The 25,093-nt window shown below is 37.7% G+C and overlaps 1 protein-coding gene across 1 annotated transcript; it reads left to right on the top strand.

The window, feature by feature from the left end:
• Positions 1–23,702: 23,702 nt before the first annotated feature.
• Positions 23,703–24,641, top strand: LOC130837283 (olfactory receptor 7A5-like). The gene has a single exon (XM_057710105.1). It carries the CDS (start codon positions 23,703–23,705, stop codon positions 24,639–24,641), a length of 939 nt encoding a protein of 312 aa, XP_057566088.1.
• The last annotated feature ends 452 nt before the right edge of the window (positions 24,642–25,093 follow it).

Genomic DNA, 25,093 nt, shown 5'->3' with positions numbered 1-25,093 from the left:
GCCAGGAATTCTCTGGTAGTCCAATGTCCTGGACTCAGCTCTCCCACCTCAGAGGCTTAGGCCCCACTGCTTTTTTGGAGGTCTGAGGTCTTCTGCCAGCATTCAGTAGGTGTTCTGTAGGAGTTGTTCCACATGTAGATGTATTTTTCATGTATTTGTGGGGAGGAAGGTGATCTCCAAGTCTTACTCTTCCTCCATTTTCTATCAGGTCTAAGAGTCTTTAATACAGGAATAAAATGGCCATACCAAAATTGAGCACCAAGTTTATTGGTACCTGGGAAGTTTATGCACTGGAATTTCTGGAAGCCATTTGTATATAATCTGATCTGATCAACTTGAGCTGTAGCAAGCTATAATTTAATCAGAATAGTTAAGGTTGAAAAAGACATGGGAGTAACACAGCCTAGGAAACCGGGGTACTGTGTGTCTCTGTGTGTGTCTTTGTTTTCATGCCTTGTGGAGTGTGAGAAGTCATTGGTGCAGGGGTACTGAGTTCATATATTCCAATGTGACTTATATACAGAGGCCAGAACTCAGTCAACAGATGGGATCCATTGAAACATACAGGCCACCTTTGCAACAATTTCATAAAGTTTTACAGGAGCATAGTGGATGAGGGACCCCTGTGTCTTGAAGTTTCAGCAGCAGCAGCAGCAGCAACAGGTAGGCCGCCTTTTTCCTCAACATCCTCTAACACCATCTTTCCTTACTCTCCCTCTTGCCCATAACCCTCCCCACAGAGAACATCTTAAACAAGCACCTTTGTGAAAATTACTGATGTTATTGTCCCCTGTTCTTATAGTCACCTCCACCACCTTGCACCAAGATCCTAAAAAATGTTTCAGAATTTCTTCTGGGATTGTCAGAGGAAACAGCAGTACAGCTCCTCATATTTGGGCTCTTCCTATCCATGTGCCTGATCACTATGTTTGGAAACCTGCTCACTCTCCTGTCAGCTCAGAATCCCACCTCCACACACCCATGTACTTCTTCCTCTCCAACCTGTCCTTCTTAGACATTTGTTTTATCTCCACCACCATATCAAAGATGCTGCAGAACATTCGGACACAGAGCAAACTCATAACCTATGAAGGCTTCAACATGCGGATGCATTTTTTCATACTATTTTCAAGGTTGGATGATTTCCTCCTGACCATGATGGCCCATGACTGCTTTGTGGACATCTCCCACCCCCTGCACTACACAGTCATCATGAATCCCCAACTCTGTGTAAATCTGGCTCTGGTTGGCGGGATCATCAGTGTCATGGATTCCTTGTTACAAACCTTAATGGTGTCAAGGGTGTTCTTCTGTAGAGAACTGATAATCCCTCACTATTCCTGTGAACTCAAACAGTTGGTCCAACTTGCCTGTTCTGACAACTTTCTTAGTGAACCCATCATGTATTTTCCAACTGGGCTTCTGGGCACTGGCCTCTTCACAGGTATATTTTACTCTTATTGTCAGATAACTCCCTCCACACTTAAAATCTCATCAGTTCAGAAGTATAAAGAATTTTCAACCTGTGCATCTCACCTCTCAGTTGTCTCCTTATTTTATTGTACATGCTCAGGAGTGTACCTTAGCTCTGAAACTACTCACAGTTCACATTCAAGTATAATTGCCTCAGTGATATACACTGTGGTCACACACATGCTGGACTCCTTCATCTACAGTCTAAGAAATAAAGACATAAGGAAGGCTCTGCAGGCGTTCTTTAGAATGACAGCTATAAAAAGGCCACTTGTCATGGGCTGAAGAAAGGCACATATTTGAAAGATTCAAAGCTTCAGAGCCAGAACTGACATATCTGCGGTCAGATTCTTCGATCAGATTATAGACGTAGAACTTGCTGTTTTATTTTTTTCTTGGAATTTAGGACCACAGCCCAGGATCATTGGTCAGTTGTTTCAAGTAAGATAGCAAAGAGAGATGGTGTAAAGTGAACTGAGAAAAGGAGAAAAAAATTTTTTAAACGTTTCAAAAATTAAAAAATAAAGTAGCATACCCAAAGATAATTTTCTCTAGATTATAATTTCTTTGGAAGATATTTAAAAAGAAGAATTTTATAAACAGGCAGAGCAATACCTCTGCCTTGGAAAAAATGCATTGTCTCCAAGCAGTCTATTCTGAATCTTTTCTGATTCTTTATATTTCAGCCTATTTGTGTCTTTGTATCCAAACTGAGTCTCTTGTAGAGAACACACACATGGATTACATCTTTTTAATCTATTCTGCCAGTCTTTGCTTTTTAATTGTAGAATTTATGTATTTAAAGTATTTTTGATAAAGTATTTATTATTTTGTTATTCTTCACATATTGAATATTTTTGCACTTCATTCCTTCTTTGCTTCCTTCTGTTGTGCTTAACTGATTTTTTCAAAGCTCTTTATTGCAATATAATTGCTTTACACTGCTGTACCAGTTTCTGCTGTAAAACAAAGTAAATCAGCTGTATTTATATTTATATCCCCATATCCCCTCCCTCCCGTGACTCCTTCCCACCCTCCCTATCCCAGCCCTCTAAGTCACCACCCATCATTGAGTTGTTTTCCCTGTGTTATGAAGCAGCTTCCCAATAGCCATCTATTTTACATTTGGTAGTGTATATATGTCAATGCTACTCTCTCACTTCATCCCAGCTTCCCCTTCGTCCCCCACCCCCCGCCCTGTGTCCTCAAGTCTGTTCTCTACATCTACATCTTTATTCTTGCCTTGTCACTGGGTTCATTGGTATCTTCTTTTTAGATTCCATATATGTGAGTCAGCATATGGTATTTGTTTTTCTCTTTCTGTCTTACTTCACTCTGTATGACAGACTCTAGGTCCATCCACCTCACTACAAATAACTCAGTTTCATTCTTTTTTATGGCTTAGTAATATTCCATTGTATATATGTGCCACATCTTCTTTATCCATTCATTTGTTGTTGGGCATTTAGGTTGTTTCCATGTCCTGGCTATTGTAAATAGTGCTGCAATGAACATTGTGGTATATGTATCTTTTTCTTTTTTTAAGAACTTTTATTGAGATACAGTTAACATACAATAAACTGCATATATTTAGAGTGTACAATTTGGTATCCCAATCTCCCAATTCATTCCCCCCCAACCCTCTCCACTTTCCCCACTTGGTGTCCATATGTTTGTTCTCTACATCTGTGTCTCTATTTCTGCCTTGCAAACGTGTTGATTTGTACCATTTTTCTATAGTCTGCATGTATGTGCTAGTATACGATATTTGTTTTTCTCCTTCTGACTCACTTCACTCTGTATGACAGTCTGTAGGTCCATCCATGTCTCTATAAATGTCCCAGTTTCATTGCTTTTTACAGCTGAGTAATATTGCATTGTATATATGTACCACATCTTTTTTATCCATTCATTTGTTAATGGACATTTAGGTTGCTTCCATGTCCTGGCTATTGTAAATAGTGCTGCAATGAACATTGGAGTGCATGTGTCTTTTAAATTATGGTTTTCTCAGGGTATATGCCCAGTAATGGAATTGCTGGGTCATATGGAAGTTCTATTTTTAGTTTTTTAAGGAACCTCCATACTGTTTTCCATAATGACTGTACCAATTTACATTCCAACCAGCAGTGCAAGAACGTTTCCTTTTCTCTACACCCTTTCCAACATTTACTGTTTGTAGGTTTTCTGATGATGCCCATTCTAACCAGTGTGAGGTGATACCTCATTGCAGTTTTGATTTGCATGTCTCTAATAATTAGTGATGTTGAGCATCTTTTCATGTGCCTCTTGTCCATTCGTATGTCTTCTTTGGAGAAATGCCTGTTTTGGCCTTCTGCCCATTTTTTGATTAGGTTGTTTGTTTTTTTTTGGATATTGAGCTGCATGTACTGTTTATATATTTTGGAGATTAATCCTTTGTCTGTTGATTCATTTGCAAATATTTTCTCCCATTCTGAGGGTTGTCTTTTAATCTTTTAGTTTCCTTTGCTGTGCAGAAGTTTTAAAGTTTCATTAGGTCTCATTTTTTTTTGTTTTTATTTCCATTACTCTAGGGGGTGGGTCCAAAAAGATCTTGCTGTGATTTATGTTGAAGAGTGTTCTTCCTGTGTTTTCCTCTAGGAGTTTTATAGTGTCTGGCCTTACATTTAGGTCTTAATCCATTTTGAGTTTACTTTTGTGTATGGTGTTAGGGAGTGTTCTAATTTCATTCTTTTACATGTAGCTATCCAGTTTTCCCAGCACTACTTATTGAAGAGGCTGTCTTTCTCCATTGTATATCCTTGCCTCCTTTGTCATAGATTAGTTGACCATAGTTTATCTCTGGGCTTTCTATCCTGTTCCATTGCTCTATATTTCTGTTTTTGTGCCAGTACCATACTGTCTTGATCACTGTAGCCTTGTAGTATAGTTTGAAGTCAGGAAGCCTGATTCCATGCCTTTGGTTTTTAAGTAAAAATAAAAGACACATTTTTCATTTTCACCAAGAACTTTATTGAACAATGTATTCATGCTTTTGTTCCACTACCTTCTGCCATTTTCCAGGCAACTTCATAATTCCATCTTCCCAAAACTTTTTATCTTTTTGAGCAAATAACTGTTCCAGGTGCCTTTTACAGTCTTCGAGGGAATTGAATTTTTTTCCATTAAGAAAGTTTTATGAAAACTGAAATAAATGGAAATCTGAAGTTGCAATGTCTGGTGAATGCAGCAGATGAATCAGAACTTCCCAACCAACCTGTTACAATTTTTGCTTGGTTATCAAAGATACATGTGGTCTTGCATTATCTTGATGGAAGATTATGTATTTTCTTTTGACAAATTTGGACACTTTTCATCAAGTGTTGCTTTCAATTGGTCTAATTGGGAGCAGTACTTGTTGGAATTAATTGTTTGGTTTTCTGAAAGGAACTCAAAATAGAGGATTCCCCTCCAATCCCACCATATACACAACATCACCTTCTTTGAATGAAGACCACCCTTTTGGTGTGTTTGGTGGCTCATTTCTCTTACCCCATTTTCTCTTCCATTCCACATTATTGTACAGTATCCAGTTTTTATCACCCATCACAATTTGTTTTAAAAACAGAATGTTTTAATTATATTTAAGTAGAGAATCACATGTGGAGATACGGTCAAGAAGATTTTTTTCACTGAACTTCTGTGGAACCCAAACATCAAAATGGTGAACATAACCAAGCTGGTGCCAATGATTTCCAACTCTTGATTTGGATATTTTGAGTATGTTGGCTATCTCCCCCGAGGTATAACATTGATCGTTCTCAATTAATGTCTCAATTTGATTGCTATCAACTTCAACTGGTCTACCCAACCATGGAGCACCATCCAGTGAGAAATCTCCAGCATGAAACTTTGCAAACCACTTTTGACATGTTGGATCAGTCACAGCACCTTCTCTGTACACTGCACAATTTTTTTTTTGCATTTTGGTTGTGTTTTTACCTTTCTTGAAATAACAAAATGTAATATGCTGAAAATTTGCTTTTTTCCTTCTATCTTCAATATTAAAATTCACCAATTGTGATAAATCTTTTTTTAAATGTACACTGATATGACAGCTGTCACATACAATCTAACAAAATTTTTTTAAATGAGGTTAAAGACAACCAAGTACTATGAGAGCCATCTTACAGGGAAAAAAAATGAACAAAACTTAGGGCCAACCAAAAATAACTGTCTACTACCCTTTTGTTTCAGTCTTAGTCCTTCAAGTCTTAAGGCTGTGTTCCTTTAGCATTTCTTGTTGGGAGTGATAAACCTTCTAAGCTTTCATTTGTCTGAGAATGTCTTAGTATTTTCTCTACATTTGACGTATAATTTTTCTACATATAAAATTCTTCATTGTTCCACTAACATTTTAAATATGCCATCCTATTAAATTCTGGCTTTCATGATGTCTGCTAAAACATAAAATGTATTGGGTTTACCTTTTATATGATTTGTCCTTTATCCCTTGCTGCCTTCAAGATCTCCCTTTACCATTGACTCTTGACAGTTTCATCATAATGTCTCTTGGTATGAGTCTGCTTGAGATTATCCTGCTTGGAGTTCATTGAGCTTATGTGAGTAGATTCATGTCTTTTATCTAAGTTGGGAAGTGTTCTATCATTGTTTCAAGTTTTTTTTGTCCTATTCTCCCTCTTCTCTTCTTCTGAAATTCCCATTATGTATATGTTGGTGTGTTTGATGATATAGTACAGATTGCTTTAGATTTGTTTTTTTTTTTTAAATTTATTTATTGACTGCGTTGGGTCTTCGTTGATGCACACGGGCTTTCTCTAGTTGCTGCGAGCAGGGGCTACTCTTCATTGTGGTGCGCAGGCTCCTCATTGCAGTGGTTTCTCTTGTTGTGGAGCACGGGGTCTAGGCACGTGGGTTTGAATAGTTGCGGCACATGGGCTCAGTAGTTGTGGCTCACGGGCTCTAGAGCACAGGCTCAATAGTTGTGGCGCACGGGCTTAGTTGCTCCATGGCATGTGGAATCTTCCCAGGACAGGGCTTGAACCTGTGTCGCCTGCATTGGCAGGCGGATTCTTTACCACCGCGCTACCTAGGAAGTCCTAGATTTGTTCTTATTTTTATGTTTTCTTTGCGTTCCTCATGCTGGAGAATTTCAGTTGATTTATCTTCTAAGTGGTTCTGATTCTTTTTTGTTGTTAATATTTATTTATGTATTTATTTGGCTGTGCCGGGTCTTAGTTGCCCCATGTCAGATCTTTAGTTGCGGCATGCGGGATCTAGTTCCCTGACCAGGGATCGAACCCAGGCTCCCTGCATTGGGAGCATGAAGTCTTACCCACTGGGCCACCAGGAAAGTCCCTGATTCTCTCTTCTGTATTTTCAATCTTCTGTTAAACCCGTATCGGGTATTTTTCCTTTCAGTTTTTGGAATTTTCAGCAGCAGATTTTCAGCAAGTTCATTTTTATAATTCTATCTCTTTACAATATTACCTATTTGTGGCATCATCATTAGCCTCCATTATTTCTTATTTTCCTCCCATGGTTCAGTTTAGCTCTTGGAGCATATTTAAAACAGATGTTTTAAACCTTTTGGCTAGTAAATCCAATGTCTGCACTTCCTCAGAGTAGTGTTAATTTCTGTGTTAACTACTTTTTCCCCCTGTAAATGGGCCATACTTTCTTGTGTCTCTGAATGCTTTTTAATTAAAAAAAAAACCTGGACATATTCAATATTTTGAGATGATAACACTGAGAATCAGATTCTTCATTCTCCCAAGATTTTTCTTGTCATTTGTGGTGGATTATAATTGCTTGTTTAATGATTATTCCAAACTGTTTTTGTAAAAATTGTATTTTTTTCATGTGTGGTCCTTGGTATCTCTGTTTGTTTAGATTGATCATCCACTAGAAGTTTGAAAGAGAATTTGTTTAATGCCTTAACAAACAAACAAACAAAACAGAAAGAAGGAAAGAAAGAAGGAAAAATAAAAATACTCTTCAGAATTTTCAGATTGGCTTTGCTTTGACTTTAGTTTCTGTTTATGCTGAATGTGAAGATCCATCAAAGGTGAGAGCTTATGGTCTTCTTAGGACTTTTCTGAGCATTGGTCCTGCTCTGGGAGTGTGAATGATATCCTTTATTCTGCAATATACACAATAATTTTCAAAAATCTTATTCCCGAAGGTATTTCGCTTCCTAGGTTTTTCACTTAAGTTTTTGTTGTGGCTATTTTTTTTTTTTTGGTCTTAAAGCTAATCAGCTTTCACCTCATGTTGTAGGGGCTTATTTTCCTTTCACTATTTTCAAGGAGAATCCTACTTGTAGCCACTTTTCTTTCTAGAGAGATTCCAAGTTAGTAAAAAAGAGGCAAGTCTCTCACATCATTCTTTCAGGGAACCGCTACTCAGATCAAAACACAAAAACACAGTTCTTTGGGAACAGGGTTGCTTTATTCCCTCTTGAATCAGGAATCTACACTGGTAATGTGGTCTGCTACTTTTAAGTCAACCACTGGATGGAGAGAACGATAGTGGAAGTTTGTGTAAAAATGCTTCAGGGCTCTCCTACTCAATCTGTCATCTTTCTCCTGGTTAAATCTTTACTTGGTTGCTGAAAACCTTGACTATCTTTCATACTTATGGTTAGATTTATTCTTGATTTTTTCCAGCTTTTTTAGTGTTTTGAGGGATGAGAGCACTTTGTAGTTCCCTACTCCACCACCTTCACTACTCAATCAATATTTTCCCTTATTTTCACAAATTTGTATATTAAAAATTCTATTTACCAGAATACAGATAAAAAATAATAAAATTCTAAGGATAACTTAGAGAGGCGGGATAGGGAGGGTGGGAAGGAGTCGCAAGACAGTGTAAAGCAATTATACTCCAATAAAGAGCTTAAAAAAAGTACAATGGAGTTATTTATCATTTTATGGTTTATTGAATTTTGCTAAATATTATAAAAACAGTTTTGTTGAGGTATAACTGATATATAAACTGAATATCTGATAAAGGGTAATTATCCAAAATCAAAAAAGAACTCCTACCACTCAATGACTTAAAAAAATTTTAAATGTAAGTTGGTACAGCCACTATGGAAAACAGTTTGGAGGTTCCTTAAAAAACTACAAATAGAACTACCATATGATCCAGTAATCCCACTCCTGGGCATATACCCGAAGAAAACCATAATCCAAAAAGAAACATGTACCATAATGTTCATTGCAGCACTATTTACAATAGCCAGGACATGGAAGCAACCGAAATGCCCATCAACAAATGAATGGATAAAGAAGATGTGGCACATATATACAATGGAATATTACTCAGCTATAAAAAGGGATGAGATGGAGCTATATGTAATGAGGTGGATAGAACTACAGTCTGTCATACAGAGTGAAGTAAGTCAGAAAGAGAAAGACAAATATTGTATGCTAACTTACATATACGGAATCTAAAAATGGTACTGATGAACTCAGTGACAAGAACAAGGATGCAGGTGCAGAGAATGGACTGGAGAACTCGAGGTTTGGGAGGTGGTGGGGGGTGAAGGGTAAGCTGAGAGGAAGCGAGAGAGTAGCACAGACATTTATATACTACCAACTGTAAAATAGATAGTCAGTGGGAAGTTGTTGTATAACAAAGGGAGTTCAACTCAAGGATGGAAGATGCCTTAGAAGACTGGGATGGGAGGGTGGGGGGGACTCGAGGGAGGGAGGGAATACGGGGATATGTGTATAAAAACAGATGATTGAACTTGGTATACCCCCCCAAAAATAATAAATAAATAAATAAATAAATAATCCAAAAAAAAAAAAAAAAGAATATATGGCACATATATACAATGGAATATTACTCAGCCATAAAAAGGAATGAAATGGAGTTATATGTAATGAGGTGGATAGACCTAGAGTCTGTCATACAGAGTGAAGTAAGCCAGAAAGAGAAAAACAAATACTGTATGCTAACATGTATACAGAATCTAAAAAAATGATACTGATGAACCCAGTGACAGGGCAAGAATAAGGATGCAGATGCAGAGAATGGACTGGAGGACACTGGGTTGCAGGGGCAGGGGGCAAAGGGGAAGCTGGGACGAAGTGAGAGAGTAGCATAGACATATTTACACTACCAACTGTAAAATAGATAGCTAGTGGGAAGTTGCTGTATAACAAAGGGAGATCAGCTGGATGATGGGTGATGCCTTGGAAGACCAGGACAGGGAGGGTGCCAGGGAGTCATGGGAGGGACAGGATGTGGGGATATATGTATAAATACAGCTGATTCACTTTGGTGTACCTCAAAAGCTGGTACAAGAGTGTAAAGCAATTATATTCCAATAAAGAGCTTAAAAATATTTTATTGCTTTTACACTCACAATTCTCAATTTATTTCCTCCTTTCTATACGCACCTTCAACATCTATTTCCACTTAACATTTCTCTATGGCTTTGATTTCAGCAATAGTATGTTCCTCACATTATTCTAGGATGACCTTTACACAGGGTGGGCCTAAACATGGGTATCATTTGCTGTAAACCTTGCACAGACTCTTTATGAATTTTAAAATTATTAATTCTGTAACCAGAATATAAGGTTCTCTGTTATCTGGTTGCTGCCTACATAGCAATGCTCATGTTTTGGTTTTCATCCCCTGTTCCTCATAACTGTTTTACAGTTCCTAAGTACACTTTAAAGTTTCATTATAATGCCAGATTACTCTTCTGTAGCTTCTTCTTGGTATGTGCTTATCCACTTCTATATCAGGTATAACTTCTATCCTCCTTGAAGTTTCATTACAATTGTAAGTTTTCTGTGAAGTCTTTGTGAATCTCCCCAGGAAGAGTTGACTATTTTGGGGGTCCATTTCAGCAGGACTACAGTATTGCATTTATTTATTTACATGACTTTCCCCAAGTTTAGACTGAGAACTCCTTAAGAGAAAGAACAAACGCTGATTATTCTCTTCTTCCTCATATTTTAGTGACTACCATACAGCAATGATAAAATTAGTAAATATTTGTGGAAGACTGAAAAATCAGATTGTTGAGTGATGTAAACAAATAATTCCTACATGGTGGGAGAATGAGAAGTGCAGAAACAAGGGAAAATGCTATGATTGTTGAGGCCCAAAGATTGAGGTCAACACCAGAAAAGACAGATGGGAGATAGAAGACATTTTGGTATATCCAGACTCTTCCTCAGAATCAGGGTTGGAGTAGTTATTTTGGGGTTACCTGCAGTATAGAGACCATACCTAAAGAGTGATGACCTCCTTCTGGGAGGAAAGAGCCCAAAGAGGTTAGAGTTCCAAATATGTCTCCCAGGACTAAATCTGGCACATGTTTGCATTCCGTTTTTCCCTTCTGGCTCCAGGGAGCTAAATCTCTCAGGGAGCAGTGAGACAAAACACAAAAGGAAACACCTTTAATGACGCTTATGGGAATTCATCTTCTAAAGCCACAAACTCTTTAAGTGCTTCAGCTAAACCCTCTCAAGTGTACCTTACTAACTTCAAATAATGAGAAAACGATTGTATCTTCCAGGGGCCTCATGAGTGGCTCCATCTCTCTGCTCTTTCTGGGGGCAACCCCATGAATTGTTCAAGGACAAAAAAATATGAGTGGAATCAGACTCTGCTCTGATAATATTCAGGTGAACTACAGGGTCTTCACAGGTACTGGGGAATGTGGTAAGGGTGCATGGGATTCTTTTTATTGGTAGTAACTCTATGTGATACAGAAGGATAATAAGTAACGTTAAGTGTGTTAAAGTCCCAAATTATGGAGCTTGATTCTAGGCACTTCCATTTGTCTCCTCTGGTCTTGACTGTCAATCACCCCCACCCCACCAAGAGCATGTTCTGTTGTTTCACTGTTTCTCCTTTCTCCCTGCTGTTAGAAGTATCTATTTTTAATGTCACAAGCATTTTTTCTTTTAATGGTTTACAAATATCTATTGACAAATTGCTGTATGGTAGACACTAAGTTATATTCTAGTAATAAAGAAAAGGATAAGATGTTGTTCCTCCTCTCATGGTGCTCATGGTATAAATAGGGAAAAAGACATAGAAATAAGTACATGTGATATCCTGACATGGCACTCCAATTCTGGTGAAGTGGATCCTAGAAGAGTAGCCTTTTCCCAGGGATATTTGTGATGTCTTCACTGCCCTGTTTATAAATGTACAGAGCTTTGAAGAAGGTATGGAGTTCTTCCAGGTCGGGAATATGCAAGAATCCTCCAGGAAAGACAGCAAGACAGTAAAGTGGGGAGTAAATAAACTGAATGTTGTGTTTAGGAAATGAAAAATATTTCTTAATATCTGACAAACAATGTGAGGCCAGGAATGACAAGCGAAATTTGGCCAGGAAGGAGTCACTCAATAACAGAGGGTCTTACATTCTGGCTATAGAACTGACACATAATTATGAAATTAGTGTGGAGACATTGTAGAGTTCATATCAGGTGATGATCATGACCAGACTCATCCTGTGGACTGGCCAACTGGGTTAACATGAGCAACAGATAATTTTTGCTGTGAAAGCCATAAGAAGGTAATGAGAGGTGGAAATAAGTCAGAGAAAGTAGAGGTGGGAGGTGGGAGATGAATCTATAACGATTTGAAACAGTTATACAGATGTCCACTGTTAATACTAGACCTACGTGGACATTTTATATTGCTTATTTTGTAATTATTTTAGTAACTCTAAGTAATTGGTATTATTATTCAGATTTTATGGATGAAGCATGTGACACTTAGAACAGGCATGTAATGGAGTCTGGAGCCAAGTTTAGAGATCAGTTTCCAAGGCTTTTGTATTTCACAAATAATTTTACTTTCAATGTATTTTAATTTTTGAACACATTTAGATTTACAAGGAAATTGCAATGATATTCCAGGTAGTTTCAATAAACCTGCACCAATTTCCCCTACGCATACAGAATATGTTATGTTTAGAACCTCTTGGCTATGACAGTTTCTTAGATTTTCACTGTTTTGGAGAACTTGGTAGTTGTGAAAAGTACTGATCAGGTATTTTGAAAAATTTCTTTCCATTGAATTTTGTCTGCTGGGTATCCCATAATTAGATTGCGGTTATGGACTTTATACTCCAAAAGAACTGCTTAAGTGTTCTAATTTATACAGACAGAAATTCAGAGAACATTGTGATGTAGGACAATGGTGGCAGGAACATGAAGTTGGATCAGAATTGGTTTATTGTTATGGATTCACTAAGCAGAGCTTCTGCATCTAATATTGCAGCTTGGGGACTTAAAAAACACTTTATCAGGTTGTTCGTTTGCTTGGTTGAAACATGGGCCAAAGGTGGTTCAGGGTGAGTGAGTTGGAAATGCCAACCAAAAGCTTCCTTATTTTTTTCTTTCAGATCTTTATTGGAGTATAATTGCTTTACAGTGTTGTGCCAGTTTCTGCTGTACAACAGAGTGAATCAGCTGTATTTATACATATATCCCCATATCCCCTCCCTCTTGAGCCTCCCTCTCACCCTCCCTATCGCACCTGTCTAGGTCATCACTAATCATCGAGTTGATCTCCCTGTGTTATGCAGTTGCTTCCCACTAGCTATCTATTTTACATTTGGTAGTGTAAATATGTCTATGCTACTCTCTCACTTCATCCCAACCAAAGCTTGCTTTGCTTTAATGTATAGGAAAGGATTCAAACACTTTGGGACATTGGGATGTTAGAGCGGATTTGTCATTTAAGACCTATTCACCCACACTGGGAGGGTACGGAAGACATACCTTTTACTATGACTGTGAGAAATAAATTTGTGAGGGGAGTCCCAATATCTTTGAAGAGCTCTGTGGTCACTTTTCTCTGTAGCCCAGATCTTATAGTGGAAATCCCAGCCACTGAATTGGGAAACCCAAATGCACAGGGAGTAGGTAAGTCTTGAAACGGCCTGGGCCAAGCACTGGCACTGAACCACCAAAGGCAAGGAGGGGCATGGTTCCCATAATGGACAGCAGAGTTGAAGCTGCCTTTGGAATAGTCTGACTGGTTCAGACATATGGTGTCGGCTAGTTGATCACGGTGTTCATAGATGTGAAATAGAAAGCCCATCAAATTCTTACTTGATCTGTATAAGTAGAAAAGTTCTAGGTGAAGTAAACAAAAGAATTCAAAGACTGGCTGGGTTCAAGTCCAGTTTCACTTGCTTAATGAGTAATTTGGGGAAAACAAGTCACTTTCTTCTAATAGTCAATGTTTTCTTCTCTAAGACAGAAAAAGAAAGTGTACATTGATCTGATGAAAACAAAATGAGTTAGTATGAGATGAATCTCCCACAAATATCAATATTAATAATTGTTGACAATACCTGTTTTTAATTAACAGACTAAGTTTTAAAATGTGATGCTTATTGTAGGTTAAAAAAAGAGAGAGAAATGTAAAATTAGAGATAAGTAAGGATAATTTCAAACCATATGCACGCTTGGGAGAAACTGACCAAATAAGAGGAAGTAGAACAATCTCGAAGTTTCTGAATGAGAGCAGGGAGAGTCAATTGAAATTGCCCTGGCAAGCATTTTGTTAGTTTTGCTCCTTTTACTTTATCAGATATGGAATAATTATGATAAAGTCATTGTCACTGAAGACAGCAATCATAAAAACTCCCTAACTTATTAAGCTGATAAGAAATATGTGGTTTTCATATCAAAAGAGTACGTTGTGATTAAGTGGCTTTTTCTCCCCAGAATAAACTCTCAGGCAAGGCATGTCTTTAAAAAATATTAAGGGAGTAGATACACTAGGGTACTTATTGAAATGCACAGTGATAAATAAATGCTCATCTATCATAATGCTACCTGACTTCTATGAAATGTATTTGACAAGCCAAAATTCTAGGACATAGGAATCTGGAAAACTCATTTCCTGGGATTAACTTTTCAAGGGATTTTTTTTAAGTTAATTTGGGAAATTAGCAGCATTTCACTTTACTGCAAGTCTTTGCCACATGTGACAGAATTTAGTTGTCATTTATACGTTGAAATCAGTTGTTTTTGGATACGTGATTACCCGTATTATACAAGCACAACAGGGTTTGCCCTAAAGAGTTATTGTAATAACACTATTTGGTAGCCTAACTTCATACATGTATTATTAATTGCACAAGAAGTCAATAATTTGTCACACTGGGTTTTGAATGTTTGCTTTAAGTGTTGGCTATTTCTATGTTTTATAAACCAAAACAGAATTTCCAAAAACCATGAAGGAAACCAAAATAAATATTTCTGCATTTCAAAAAAAAAAAGAAGAAAGAAAGAAAGAAAGAGAAAGAAAGAAAGAAAGAAAATGTTAAGAAAATGTTACTTAAGCAAAACCAGTGTTTATCCCATGGAACTTTCAAGTCCCTGTAAATATTTATAGTCTTGGAACATATAGTTAATTACCATAGACCTCCTTTTGCATATCCTTCTCTGAAAAACATCCCCTCTTCTTTTAAAACGTATGAAAGTTTTTTTTTCTAGAATCGTATTTGTGAAGTACTCTTGACAGTTTGAGGATGTAAATCTTTTTATGTTAAAAAGAGTGTAGATATTTATTTAGTTGGGTATTACCAATATCATGATCATTTTCCAGGCATTGTGGGGACTATAAGTAGAAACTGTAATGTTTTCATCAATTCTCCCATTCTCCAGTTTTCAATTCCATGCAAACCTTTGTCTTTTTTTTCTATGACTACCCCCATGGGAACACGTGAATTATAACATTCAACTTTCAAGGGAGAAGAAAGCTGGTTGGCTCATGTTATATAGTGTCTTATAAAGGCCGATTACCTATGCCTTATTTGCAAGAGTGCACAATGCTACTATCATTGCATTCAGTGTGTGTGTGTGTGTGTGTGAGTGTGTGTTGGGGGACCCCTACTGGCATGTTAAGTCAAAATTATGCAGATTATGACCTGCTGAATGAAGAGGCACAAGCCACCGCGTGGGATCAGCAAGTCCCTCAGCATTTGAGCTCCCACTTTGGGCAAATGAAAATTCTGGGGACATTTTGATTAATAGAGCAGTTTCAATACACTCACAAAAAGAAAGTAGAGTCCTAAGATTTATTACTTACAAATCCAAGAAATGGGATGGAATGCAATGAGCCAGGGGAAGGGCAGTCTTCTGTCCTAGATCACGAGTGACCAAGAGATAGAGCAGGGTAGAAATCTCCTATTGTTTCTAAGACAATTGGGGCAGAGGTCACCATTTTTGGGCTCATCTCTAAGTTGTGTTTTAAAATATTCCCTGGGTAAAGCCAAGTAGGAACTTATAGAATGAATCCTAAGCTTGGGTCCGTATCTAAATAAGGAATTAGTAGGGTTGTCATACTATAAAATTCCTACGCACCAACTCAGAATAGCTACTTTCTCATCACAGTGTGCATAGAGGGGGTAGGAGAAGTTATTAGTATAGAGGAAACAGGTACAACATATATCCCAACCTGAAGTTGTATTCTGAAAGTAAAATGCAGAATTTAGACCAAATGAAAATTGAAGGAGATAGAATGTAATTTATGGTAGAATGACCGCTACATTCTTATAACTATATAAATACATCATTTGCTCTATTATGATGTAATGTAATATAATATGCATATAGATATAAAGAACAGCAACTTAATATGTCAGTAGCTTTCAATAGGAGAATAAAAATCTAATCTCTTTTCTTCCTTTTATCTTACCCACAACCTTGATCCAGGTTGGTTATTTCCACTCAAGTCACATCACCTATCCTTGTTATTCCTGAACATGTTAGGAATGCTCCTGTCTCAAGACCATTAAATTGGCCATTTCTCTGCCCTAAATACTCTTCCTAAGGTGTAGGCTTCCTTGTGCCTTCATTTTGTTTAGATTATCTGATTAAAAGGCCCTAGTCAACACCTTATCTTTGACAAAGGAAGCAAGAATATACAAAGGAGAAAAGACAGCCTCCTCAATAAGTGGTGCTGGGAAAACTGGACAGCTACATGTAAAAGAATGAAATTAGAACACTTCCTAACACCATACACAGAAATAAACTCAAAATGGATTAAAGACCTAGATGTAAGGCCAGACACTATAAAACTCTTAGAGGAAAACATAGGCAGAACCCTCTATGACATAAATCACAGCAAGATCCTTTTTGACCCATCTCCTACAGTAATGGAAATAAAAACATAAAGAAACAAATGGGACCTAATGAAACTTAAAAGCTTTTGTACAGAAAAGGAAACCATAAACAAGACTAAAATAAAACCTTCAGAATGGGAGAAAATATTTGCCAATGAAAAATTGACAAAGAGTTAACCTCTAAAATTTGCAAGCAGCTCATGCAGCTCATATAAACCAACCCAATCCAGAAATGGGTGGAAGATCTAAATAGACATTTCTCCAAAGAAGACATACAGATGGCCAACAAACACATGACAAGTGCTCAACATCACTAATTATTAGGGAAATAGGGAAATGCAAATCAAACCACAATGAGGTATCACCTCACACAAGTCAGAATGGCCACCATCAAAAAAAATCTAGAAACCATAAATGCTGGAGAGCGTGTGGAGAAAATGGAGAACAGTATGCAGATTCCTTAAAAACCTAAAAATGGAACTACCATATGACCCAGCAATCCCACTACTGCACATATACCCTGAGAAAACCGTAATTCAGAAAGATACATGTACTGCAATGTTCATTGCAGCACTATTTACAATAGCCAGGACATGGAAGCAACCTAAATGTCCATTGACAGAGGAATGGATAAAGAAGGTGAGACATAGATATACAATGGAATATTAGCCAAAAAAAAAAAGGAACAAAATTGACTTATATGTAGTGAGGTGGATGGACCTAGAGTCTGTCATACAGAGTGAAGTAAATCAGAAAGAGGAAAACAAATACCATATGATAAGGCATATATATAGAAGCTAAAAAAATGGTACTGATGAACCTAGTTGCAGGGCAAGAATAAAGGCACAGACATAGAGAATTGACTTGAGGACAGGGGGAAGGAGGGGAAGCTGGGACGAAGTAAGAGAGTAGCATTGACATATATGCACTACCAAATGTAAAATAGATAGCTAGTGGGAAGTTGCCGCATAACATAGGGAGATCAACTCAATGCTTGGTGATGACTACCTAGAGGGGTTGGATTAGGAGGGTGTGAGGGAGTCTCAAGAGGCAGGGGATATGGAAATATACGTATAAATATAGCTGATTCACTTTGTTGTACAGCAGAAACTAATACAACACGGTAAAGCAATTAAACTCCAATAAAGATGGGAAAAAATGTGTGGAGATAACAGCAAAAAATAATAAATAAAAACAATAGCTGATTAAAAAAAAGGGGTGCTGAAGAATATTGGAGAAAAGACATAAAAAGGGTTCAGCAAGAGCTTCTTCCCAGTCTGCACATCTTCCCTCAACTAGCTAACATCACCCAATGTTATAACTTTCACTCTCTAATATGTTCTAAGTAGCTCTGCCTTAAAAAGATTTTTCTTCTCCTCTCTTATCCCCAACGGAGTTCCATCCCTCTGTGACATGTTTTCATACTTCTCATATATTTTTCCCCCATAGTGTGGAAAAAAAGTCACACAATGATTTGGAAGTTTATTGACAGTATTCTACCAAAGGAATACATTTGCTTGACTTTGAACATGGACCTTGTCATTGACTTGGAATTTCATTTTATCATTATTAAAAGCACTACTATAATCCTTTGAAAGTCATATGACATGTATATGACAGCACATAATTGACTTAGAGACTCATAGATGACTCTGCGGCATAGCAGATGCTAATATTCCCTTGCTCTCCTCTTACTGAAATTACCAAACTTATCTGTGGTGACCCCATGGGACTTTATCTGGCAAGCATCCAGTGATCCTTACTCCATTGCCCCACTCAATGGTGATGGTTTTCCCTTCTATTAGTGTCCACTGTCAGTTAGTCAGAAGGGACCTCACGGTAAACACACAGGTAATTCTCTCCTGTATTACATGTGATCAAAGAGTTTTCTCACATGTTTGGGTCAGAATCCCAGAGCATCAGCTCAAGGTGCTCAGTTGTATCCTTCAGTCCTTGGAGGAAGGAATTGTGTGCCACAGCCACATAAATGAACTTTTGATGCTACCCTGCATCTTGGAAGCCACTCTGAGCAGTCCAGTGAGATAGGAGACGTGAACGGAGCGTCCATGCTGCACCCTAAGGGTAAAATCTGGCAGAAGAATTTTGCTTTCTTTTAATATTCTGGAAACTAACAGTTACATCCATCAGAGAACAAGGACCAAAGAATATTTCATTTAATGAGGCCCTATGGGAATTCACATCCAGAAGTCACAAAAAATTACAAATGTTTTTCCTCAATATATTCAAGTCTATATCGCCAAATTCAGGGGATGAGAAAACACAATTGTGTTGCAGAAGCCTCATGAGTGTTTGTATCTCCTTGCCCTTCTAGGGGCAGCATCAAATTTTGTCCATCGTTCAAGGAAGTGCTGGATGGGAGAACTTGGACGCTGCCCTGACAATATCTCGGTGAGCCACAGCATCTTCACAGGTGCTGGGGGATGTGTAATAGCACAAAGGGTCCTTTACATTTGTGAATTTCCTGGGGAGCCACAGGAAAAACAAGATAAGAAAATTTTAATGATCAAGAGTGTTTCTAAGACTGATTCTTGAAGGAGATTCAGGGTACACTAAAATATTTTAACTCCCATATCTTTTCTCAAGATTTGGTTCAGGGTACTCTAACATCCTGCTTACCTCCCTCCAACCTTCTTCCCTGTTTTGTTACCTGTTCCACTCATACCACCTTCTTTCCCTTTTCCTGATGATTTCAGGAATGCTCTTATTGCAGAGTCTTTGTACTAGCTGTTACTTGGCCCTAAATGTCCTCCTCACAGATACATGCTTGGCTCCTGTGCCCACTGCCTTCAGATACTGTGCTCAAAAGTCACCTTCCCTGAGCGTCCTTTCCTGACCCCTCCCACACCATGTAAAGTTAATCATGGATTTCTCTATATCTTCCTTGTGTTCAATGTGTGTTTGTTTCACACATTTTGCAGCTCTGTTGTTTGGTCCATACAAATTTATGAGTGCTATGTCTTTTTTGGTGGATCGACCCTTTATTGGTCCATAATGCTCATCTCTGTCACTAGTAATTTCCTTTCCTCTGAAGTGTACTTTATCTGATATTAATATAGTCACTCTTCTTTTCCTTTGATTAATGCTTGCGTGATATGTCCTTTTCCATCATTTTACTTTCAGTCTGCCTATTTCATTATATTTAGAATAAGTTCCTTGTAGACAGAATATACAAGGGTGAGTCAAAAATTATCTGTACTCGGGCTGTAGACTTTATTTTAATTAACTTTTAGAAAAGATGAATACATCATTTCTTGACATGATCTCTTTGCTTCTCAATACACTTTGTCCATCAGTCAACAAGTTTTCATATTCCCTCATTAAAAAATGTTTTAGACTGAGCTACAAGCGATGAATGCACTGCTGTTTTCACTTCTTCATAAGTGAATCTTCGTCCTTGTAGGGCTGCTTTCAGGGGATCAAACAGGTGACAGTCCAATGGAGCAAGACCAGGACTATAGGGAGGATGCTTTAACACCTCAAGACGAAGCTTTTGCAGATGTCAACAGTTTGGGCAGAAGTGTGCAGACGTGCCTTGTCACGCAAATTCACAATGCCCTTGGATAGCAGTTCTCTGCTTTTAATCTGAAGTTTAGGCTTCAGCACAAACTTTTTGAAAACTAAGTCTGTCATGGATTATATCATAGGCAGAGCCATGGCTGATTTAAAAATGATTTGCCACATAATCCACTGTCACTCATCTACTTGACAGAATCATTTCACGTGTACGCTCAATATTGTCATCAGCCATGGACGTGGACAGGCGAGCAGCTCCTTCTTGATGGCTGACACTTGTGTGGCCTTCCTTGAACTTCTCTATCCATTCATACACACTTCTTTTTTTTTTTTTTTTTTTCATTTTTTTTTCATACACACTTCTTCATGGCAAAACACTTTCTCCATACTGTGCACAAAGTCTTCGATAAATAATGGTACCAGGTACACTCTCAGACCACACACACAAAAAAAACAAATCACTGCACAATGTTCTTCTTTCATGCAAATCACAAGTGGGTCATCCATTTTTGCTGACACCACAGTTACAAATGAACTGATGTAACACGTTCATACCTGTACAGCAGTGGCTGGGGAGACAGTAGCCTTGAATGGAAAGCTCTAAGACAGTGTGACCAACAGAAGTTTTAATATAACCAGAGTGTGGATAATTTTTGACTTACTCTCGTAGTTGGGTTATTTTTTTTTTTTTTTAATTCTACTCTGGCATTCTCTGTCTTTAAGAAAACAATTTATTAAGGTAAAATTCACATAAAATTTACTATTTTAAAGAGAATAATTCAGTGACATCTAGTACTTTCACAATGCTATTGCATCCCCACCACTTTCAGTTTCCAAAACATTTCCATCACTACAAAATAAAACCCATTTTCCATTAACTGGTTTCTTCCCATTTCCCACTCTTCAGCCCCTAGAAACCACCAGTCTGCATTCTTTCTCTTTTAGTTAGTGAATTTAGAAAATACATTTAATACGATTACAGACATGTTAAGGCTTAAGACTGACATTTTCCTTCTTGTTTCCTCTCTTTTCATTAGTTTCTTTCCTGCCTTCCTCCTGTATGCTTGAACATTTTTTAGAAGTATATTTTCACTAGTCTATAGTGCTTTGAGTCTTTCCCTTTGTATAGCTTTTTGTTATTGTTACTCTTATGTATAACATTATATATATGTATAATTACAATCTATTGGTGCTGACATTTTATCAGCTAGGTGAGGTATAGAAATCTTGCCTCTCTTCACGATTACTTTTACTCACATCTTCTATAATGTAGTTGTCATATATTTCCATGATACACTGAAAATCACATAAAACAGTCAAAATTTTTTGCTATGACCACCAAACGTAAGTTAGAAATTCAAGAAAAAAGTAAAGTCTATTACATTTACCCATGCCTTTTCTGTTTTCCTTGTTACTTCTTTCTTCCTGATGTTCCAGATTCCATTTAAAAATTTTTTCCTTATCTTTAGATCTTTCCTATTCTTTAGTCATTCCTTTAGGATAGGTCTGCTAGCCAAAAATTCTCTTGGCTTTCTTTCATCAGAGAATGTTTTCATTTCCCATTTCTTCCTGAATGATGTTGTCATTGGATACCAAATTTTGAGTTGACAATTCTTTTTCTGTGCCTGAAAAAAAGTTGTGCCACTTCCTTCTGGCTTCTACCATTTATGAGGAAAAGTATGCTGTCAGTTGAACTGCTTTTCCCCTGTAAGTAATATATCATTTCTCTAAGGCTGTTTTCTAGAATATATCATTGTATTTGGCTTTCAGAAGTTTGATTCTGATGTGTCTTGGCATGTATTTCTTTGAGTTTCTCTTGGTTAAGTTTTGTTCAATTTCTTGAACCAATTATAGATTTATAGGCTTTTAGGGGGTCAAATTTGAGAAATTTTCACTATTATTTCTTCAAATAAAATTTCATCCACACTTTTTCCCTCTCCTTATGAGATTCTGATGAAATAAATGCTAAATCTTTTGTAATGGTTCCACAGTTCCTTGAGGCTATTTTTCAGGTCTAAATTCTCTCTGTTGTATGTACTGTGTAATTTTCATTGTTCTATCTTCAAGTTTAATGAGTCTTCTGTCATTTCTATTCTGCTTTTTAGCTCATTCATTGGGGATTTTTATTTTCACCCATTGTAAATTTTAGTTCTATGATTTTCATTTGATCTACTTTATATCATCCACTTCTTTGCTGAGCCTTCTATTGATTTGCTTAGACTTTCTATTTTTCATTTATTTCACTCATATTGTAATTGATCATTGACCTATTTTTATCATGGCTTCTTTTAAATCTGTATTAGAGAATTCTAACATTTGTGCCATTTCAGATTTGATAATGTTGATTGCCTTTTTTTTTTTTCATTTAGTTTGACACCTTCTTGGTTCTTGGTACAATAAGTGAATTTGATTGAAACCTGGGCATTTGGGGTATTATAAGATCTTGACTCCTGTGTAAATTGTGTTTTAGCATGTCTCCTCTGACATCACTCCAGTGGATGGATGAGGGAGCTTCCCTGCTACTACCAGGTTGGGCGGAAGTCTAGATTCTCTTTTTATCCTCTTTTCACACCTGGGTAGATCTCCTTGTTGCCTTTGGGCAAAGGTTGGAGTTGAGGTTCCCCATTAGACATTTGCCAATGACTCCCAGGCTTGGATAGAGAATGCTGCCTTGTTCTTGCTCCCCATGCAGCCTCCACTGACATGAGATAGGCTGTCTTCTTACTGCCAGGAAGTGGTGAATATCCTTAGTCTCCTTGTACCCTCTTCTGGGCACACTTCACATGGGATGAAGAGAGCACATCATTACCGTTTACCTAGAATTATATTGTTTGGACATATTTATCCCCATCTAAAATGGGGATATTTTTTTTAATATTTTTATTAATATATTGATATTCTATTGCTCTACCCTCTCACTGGAATATAACTTCCTTCTGAACATGGACTTACCTTTTCTAAGAAGCCCAATGCTTAATTTCTAGTGCCTTAAACAGTATTTTGTACATGATTGAGTGCTTAAAACTATTTGTCCAATAAGGAAGAATTTCCCAGAGAATTTTTTTAAATTAATTAATTAATTATATTTATTTATTGGCTGCATTGGGTCTTCATTGCTGCACATGGGCTTTCTCTAGTTGCTGCAAGCAGGGGCTGCTCTTCATTGTGGTGTGCAGGCTCCTCATTGTAGTGGCTTCTCTTGTTGTGGAGCATGGGCCCTAGGCACGTGGGCTTCAATAGTTGTGGCACATGGGCTCAATAGTTGTGGCTCAAGGGCTCTAAAGCGCAGGCTCAATAGTTGTGGCACATGGGCTTAGGTGCTCTGTGGCATGTGGAATCCTCCGAGAGCAGGGCTCGAATCCATGTCCCCCTGTATTGGCAGGCAGATTCTTTACCACTGTGCCACCTAGGAAGTCCTCCCAGAGAATTTGTGGAGGAAAAACAGTTTGGGGAAAAGGGTGAGATTAGGTACAATGTTGACTCACAGTTGACAGTACCCAGGAGCAGCTGGACCAATTGCATTCTGCTGAACATGTTGATCCATAAGTGAAATGTCTTTTCTCCCCCCAGAAATCTCATGACCTACATGGAACCAGGAAACCATACTCAGGTTTCAGAATTTATTCTGCTTGGATTCTCAGAAGAGGCAGAGCTGCAGCCTCTCATCTTTGGGCTGTTTCTGTCCATGTACTTGCTCACTTTTACTGGGAACTTGCTCATCATCCTGGCCACAATCTCAGACTCCCACCTCCATACCCCCATGTACTTCTTCCTCTCCAACCTGTCCTTTGCAGACATCTGTTTCACCTCCACCACCATCCCAAAGATGCTGTGGAACATCCAGCTAAAGAGCAAAGCCATCACCTATGAAGGCTGCCTCTGCCAGATGTACTTTTTCATGCTCTTTGTACATTTGGACAACTTTCTGCTGAGTGCAATGGCCTATGACCGGTTTGTGGCCATCTGTCACCCCCTGCATTACACAGGCATCATGAACCCCCAGCTCTGTGGCTTCCTGCTTCTGGTATCCTGGTTACTGAGTGTTCTGGATTCTTTGTTAAATGGCTTACTGGTGTTGCGGCTGTCCCTGTGTGCTGGCCCGGAAATCCCCCACTTTTTTTGTGAAATCAATCAGGTGCTTGAACATGCCTGTTCTGACAACTTTCTTAATCACATAGTGCTGTATTTTGCATCTTGTCTTCTGGGTTTTATCACACTTACCTTTATTCTTTTCTCTTACTCTAAAATTGTTTTCTCTATTCTGAGAATTTCATCAGCTAGAGGCAAGTATAAAGCATTCTCCACCTGTGGCTCTCACCTCTTTATTGTTTCCTTGTTCTATGGAACAGGACTTGGGGTGTACATGAGTTCTGCCATGACCCCAGATTCCAAGGTCAGTACAATAGCTTCAGTTATGTACACAGTGGTGACACCCATGCTGAATCCTTTTATATACAGTCTGAGGAATAAGGACATAAAAGTTGCTTTGTTAAGTCTTGTCACTACTATAACTTTCAGAGAGTGACAGAGATGCTCGTCTTGAGGCTGAAGAAGTGCCCATGAATAACATAAAATTAAAAAATGTATTTTGAGATTCAGCAATCCAGATATTTGGTGACAGTTTCTCTTTATTGCTAAAATTCATGAATCTTTGAAATATTATTTCATGTATTTTCTAATATCTGATTTCTCAAGATCGCATTAATAATGTATTTAGATATCTGCAAATTGTTTTCACAATTTTCATGTTTTCTTTTCCTAAAGTTCATCCCCAGTTTTAGAAATGAAGGAATTTGGTAGTAATTGTTTTTATTAAGTGGCAACATTTATTTTTTGAATAATATATATTTAAACCATCCCATCAAATATAAACATATAGGTGATGTTTTCTCATTTTACCTGTCAGGTTTGTGATGAAGGCTAAAATTTCTGTAGATATAAGAGCTTGAGCTTAATTTTTCATTCAGAATTATACCA

This window comes from Hippopotamus amphibius, chromosome 15 (genome assembly GCF_030028045.1).
Source record: "Hippopotamus amphibius kiboko isolate mHipAmp2 chromosome 15, mHipAmp2.hap2, whole genome shotgun sequence".
In the NCBI taxonomy this organism is placed as follows: domain Eukaryota; kingdom Metazoa; phylum Chordata; class Mammalia; order Artiodactyla; family Hippopotamidae; genus Hippopotamus; species Hippopotamus amphibius.
This window is presented reverse-complemented; position numbering and strand designations above follow the sequence as displayed.